A 5,468-nucleotide genomic window follows, 5' to 3' on the forward strand; every position below is an offset into this window, starting at 1 on the left:
AAAGTTGGGGGTAAGGGCTTGTGGTAAGGTTGGGATGGGTGTGAGGAAGAGGTGGGAGATGAAAGGAGTGGAAAAGGAAGGGAAATGGGAAAGGGTCAAGAGGAGCGGGTAGGGATGGGGGAGGGAAGGAATAACAATTGTGAAGAGTTGGGGTAGGAGGAGTGTAGGGGTAAGGACTAGAGAGTGAGATGTGTGATGTGGTTTGTATTTAAACGAGGCATGTGCCCCGCTGGCCACAAGTTTGACATGCTTGTCTAGGATGATCTTTGAGTAGAAGATTGGGAAGGTTGTGGGGTCATTGGTATGTGGATGGGAGGTATTGAGTGTGGGTGAAAATTTAAGAGGAATATGAGGGGTAATAGTGGGCAGTCAGGATTGTGTCAGATGCCTGGAGAGGCATGGGTAGCATGGGGCCACTTTCCCAGTCCCTTGTTTGACCCACTGTATCCTTGTCTGAGCTATAAACATTGCCTCTTTTCTGTCCTTGTACCTTCTAGAAAACCCAAGGCTCAAATTCCTGGGCAGTAGGCTTCTGTGAATCTGGAGGCCCCTCCTCATAGGAGGCTTTGCCATGGTCCCCAGGAGGCAGCTTCTTGACTGCCGCCCCATTCCTCCACCCCCAAACAGGGACCAGGGCACCTTCTCTGCCAAGAACCCTGGGTTGGGGAGGCTTACTGTGGGCACTAGTCCCCGCCTGTGAGCTTGGGTGACAAGAGGGACCGCTGGCCAACTTGGGACGCCTGCTCTTTGCCCAGCACCCTGAGCCCCCTGCTCTCAGCACCAGCGTTAGCCCAGAAGTCCCGCTTGGTAGGAAAGCTGTGGCACATCAGAGAAGAGAGGAAGGCAGCGAGGCAGAAACAGCTGCCAGCCAGAGTGGAGGAAGAGCAGGACCCCAAAGGGTATGGACAGAAGGCAAGGCACTGGATCTGGCAGACCCTCCCTACTGTGTGTGGGTGTTAGGCTTCCTGCCCTAGCCCTTCCCATTCAGTGCTGGTGTTCATGGAGCAGGCTCAGCTCATGGGCCTTAACTCGGCTGAAACAGACCTCAGAGGTCACTTAGTCCAACTATCTCCATAATCTGGAATTAGAGTTATTTCCACAGCATTTCTTCCAGGGGTCTGACTGAATTAGGCTAGACATTTCCTATAGAATAGGAGCTCACCTCCCCCTAACACAATCTGGTCCCTCTTTGAAGAAAAAATACCTGTTAACTGAGTAACTCTGCTGTGCCTAGGTACCGTTGTGGACTTCCCATTAATAATGACCTCACAGGATTGAGATTCATTTTACAGATGAGAAAAGTGAGGCTTTGAGGAAAAAAGTCCCTAGCTCAAGGTCACATAGATAATAAATGAAAGAGCAGGGTCTGAACCCAGGACTTTCTAACTACGAAGTGCCCCTGGGGCTAAGTAGGACATGCCTCTTTTGCACCATTCTTGACAATTCTTCAGAGGTTTGAAAGCAGAAACCACAGCCTTCTGAGTGTCCTCTTCTCCATGTGAAACAGCTTCTTCAACTTTGTCCAGGAGAACATGGGTTCCAGCCTCCTCTAGACCTGCTCAGTGTATGACCCAGAACCAAACACATGGTCTTCCAGGTGGGTTTGGACCAGTTCAGAACAGAGTAGAACTATCACATCCTTCCTTGGCACTAACCTTTACTGTTGTCGTCAAATGACTGGTAAGAAAGCTGAGAACTATCCTTCTCTTGAGTTTCTAGCCCCTCTCGGATCAGAGCTATGACAGAAGAAGCCAGAGATTTTTCCTATCTCCACCACTCCCCTCAACCCCTGAATTAGAGAAGGGAAGGACAGAGGTGGGGGAAGAGGCAATCAGAACAAGGCAGGGGCATGGCAGGGCTGGGAGGATGGAGAGCTGTGGGAAGTGAGGTGGCTGTCCAGTAACCCTAGGCAGGGCCAGAAGGGCCAAGGAGATGGAGAGGTAAGTGTTTTGGGGTGTGCATAAGGAGATTAGGGGGTGGAGCATGGCCCCTGGGGTTGGGAGAGGCCAGGGTGGAGATAGGCATTGCCTGCCTCAGTTAACATCGCCCTGCTGTGTGAGAGGAAGTAAGTCTCACATTAAGGAATGTTGAAACTGGTACTAAATTGGGAGGTGTCACAAGCAGCAGCAGTGAGGACAGGTATGATTTGTGGGGCCCTGTGGGACCCAAAACAGGGGCAGACATTGCAAAGGGAGAGAAGAGGGTTTCTGGGGGCTTCCCAGGAAAGATCTGACTGAGACAGTTAAGACAGGGTCCCAGGGATGGGGGTCACCTGGCCCTGAAGCAGGTTCAGACTTGGCTTCCAGAAGTAGAGGAAGCCCCCTCATCCTGGCCTGGGGCTGTGGGCCCTCTACCTCGGAGAAGCTTTAAAGATGGTCCTCATCTCCAAGGGATCCCATTTGGGGTAGGAGCTGAACAGGTAGGCTTGGAGCCTGGGGGTAGGATCAGGGATTGGCAGAAAAGGCCTGGGATACAGGTGGTGTGATAAGGTGAAGAGAGAGGGGCTGCAGGAAAAAGGAGTGCCCATAATACAGCCGGAATCAAGAGCCCTTTAGGTCTAGGCCTCAGTTGAGGGAGAGAGCATTGGAAAGGGGTGGGAAAGACAGGAAGAAAGCTATAGAGCTGGCACTGCCCTCCTGGCACAGCAGGCAGCAAGAGAGCAGGCAGAGTTCGCTTGAGAGGGAGAGCGAGAGAGGGAGAGCAACAGCGACAGACAAGGAGAAATAGCAGAGGAGGGAGCACCCTGGCCACTGGGAACTTGATGGGAGACACTGGAAAACACATGGGCTTAGCAACAGAGCATGTGAGTTGGAGGCCTGGCACTCCTGCTCATTAGCTGAGAAACCTTAGGGCAAGCTGCTTGATCCCCCTGCACCTCAGTTTCCTCATCTGTGAAATGGGGATAATGGTGCTGATATTACCAGTCTCCTTGGGCAGTTGTGATCTCATAATATATGGGAGAACAATGTTGGATGTTATAGTATTATTTTAAAATACGATCAGCTACTTGAATCTCACACAAAAGACTCAGAATGTGGGCAGAGCAAGGATTATCCCTGTTTTACAACTGAGCAAATGAAAGCTTAAAGTGAAGTGACATGCCTAAGGTCACTCTGTTAACAAGTGGTAGAGGCTGATAAGGCCTAAATCCTGGAGATTGGTGGTCTTTCTCCTATACCAAACTGCCTGGTAAAAATAATCAACATGAGTGATTATTATAAACTGTGGGATCAGACATAGCTTGAAGCCAACTATAACATGGGGATAACCCATGGGAAAGTTGTGGCATGGTCTCTCATTCATCCTGGTGATTGAAGAAAAGGAAAGGTTGGGGCCACGGGGTTGAATTGAGGGCCACAAAAGACACACATTCTATATTCCTTCTACTATTAGTTCATATCCATCTATTTCCACTGAGTATATGTATGTCTCTATCTCTTTATGACAAAATGTGTCCTTCTTCATGTGATAGGACTTCTGCCTTTGTGTTTCTAACATGGTGAGGAGATGTACGTGTGGGTGTCTGCTTCTATGGCACTGTTTGGTGTGACAAACTCTCTATATCTGTGTGACTTTGCCTGGGGTAGTGGTGGTGATGTATGACTGTGTGTGTGTGTGTGTGTGTGTGTGTGTGTGTGTGTGTGTGTACACCTTTAAGAAATGAAATATCTCATTTGGTAGTGTGAGTGAGACAGTGAGTCAGCTGAGGCTGAGGGAGGCGGGAGAAAGATAGGTAGGTTACGAGAAAACGGAAAAGGAGAATGAGAAAGTGAAGTCAGAAGCAAGGAGCTACCCCTTTCCTACACAACCATAAAAGGAGCCTACCAAGAGCATGGAGTCCTACTGAAGTCCACAGGGGTCACATTGGATGGAAAGGGGCACTTTCTGACCCTCTCTAAAGCCTTGATAGGAGACAAGCTAGACTAAGAGGCAACCATCTCCCTTTACAGCTCCCAGTCTCTCTCCCACTCCCCCCAGTCCCTGCTTGAGGATGGGTGAGGGCACCACCCCACCCTATCTCCTTATCACTTGACCCTTTGACCTTGCTGTTCTCTTTCCTCCCAAAGGCAGACCACCTGGCCAGGTTGAGCCAACAAGGCAGTAGCATGATGTCACCACTGTTTCCAACCCCCATACACCTACTGCTCAGAACTACCCTGCTGAGGGTCAAGAAGTTTCTCAACTCAGCTCTGCCCTAAGCAGGCCCATTCTGCAGCAGCGTCGCCTCTCCTCTGGATTCCTGTTCCCAAAAGCCAGAAAGCCAGCTGTCCCCCCTCTGCCACCCCAGAGTGCTGGGAAAGCACTGGGAGCTTGGTAATGCACCAACCTTCAGTGTCCCTCCCACAAGTCGCTGTGCTCTGTTTCCAGCTCCTTTAGTCAGGGAAGAGGAGTTGGCAAGGAGATTCTCCTTGGGAGAAGACAGGCTCCGCCTACCTAGGTTCTGACAGGCCACCTCAGGTCACATAAGGTCAACAGTGTGTGGTGCCCCACCAGCAGGGGTGCCCCTCCTCTAGCCCATTCCCAGGGCCCAAAGGATGAGGGCTAGGTTGCCAAATATTCTTCCTTCCACCTTTGGCCTTCCCCCTGCACCAGCCACTCCCAAGACTTTCAATTCCAGCCCAGGAAAGAGGGTACCTATGGCTGAAGATGGAGGCCAGATCCCTCTTCCACCCCTTTGCCAGACAAGGGCCCAAGACCCTTCCCTCCTTAAGCGGGGCGGGGCGCCAGGAGGCCCCAGTCAGACCTTGCCCAAACCTGGAATTAATAGAAGTTGGCCAGGTGGTGACCTGACCTGAATCCCTGAGGCTCCTCCAGGGCGGGTTCCAAAGCAGAGCTTGAAAGGTAGGGGTATTGGGAGGAGGTGTGGTGGGCAGAGGGGGAGACCTCCTTTTTTTTTTCTCGGGCCCACCCCCACTGCTCCCGCCTCGTGGCCACAGATGCCAGTCCCTACCTTACAGCCTTTTGTGCAGGACCGAATTGAGTACTCTTCCGCCTGTAAGTATTTATGCAGCACGAGGTCAAACTCGTCATATTTTTCCTGAGCATGTCGGTCAAGCCGCTGGTACGCCTCGATACAGTTGCTACACACCTCCCAGGCCCCGGAGCCCGGGCTGGCCACTATGGCCAGCAGGTCCCCCAGCAGGGTGTCCAGGCTGCAGTCCAGGCTGTCGGGGCGGTCCATGCCCAGCAGCAAGTCCCAGACCGTGTAGGTGTCACAAAAGGAGAGAGTGAAGTTCCGAAAGTGGCCTTTGAGCAAGTTTTTTTGGGCGGAGGGGAACTCGGCCGGAGCACGGGAAGGGGAGTCAGGGGGCCGCAGAGGTGGGGCTGGGGTAGTCGGTTCGAAAAATCTCTGCAAAGATTGAAATTTGGTGCAAGCTGCGTCCAGCCCCGTGGGCTCTGGGATGCCGCTGCAGTCCAACCCGGGACCAGCGGCGGGGGCGGCTTTGGTCAGGTTGCTGTATCGGGGA

At 52.2% G+C, this 5,468-nt stretch overlaps 1 protein-coding gene across 1 annotated transcript in view; it reads right to left on the reverse strand.

Moving 5' to 3' along the window:
* The window catches only part of FAM155B (family with sequence similarity 155 member B), a gene marked incomplete at its 5' end in the record, with an annotated part of 31,695 nt that extends 26,228 nt beyond the window's left edge, over positions 1–5,467 (reverse strand). The window contains one exon of the mRNA XM_006760334.2: positions 4,952–5,467. Within this exon, the coding sequence (XP_006760397.1) occupies positions 4,952–5,467 (516 nt within the window). The remainder of the gene's footprint in view (positions 1–4,951) is intronic.
* Between the last annotated feature and the right edge of the window lies 1 nt (position 5,468).

Source organism: Myotis davidii, unplaced genomic scaffold, assembly GCF_000327345.1.
Source record: "Myotis davidii unplaced genomic scaffold, ASM32734v1 scaffold2297, whole genome shotgun sequence".
In the NCBI taxonomy this organism is placed as follows: Eukaryota; Metazoa; Chordata; class Mammalia; order Chiroptera; family Vespertilionidae; genus Myotis; species Myotis davidii.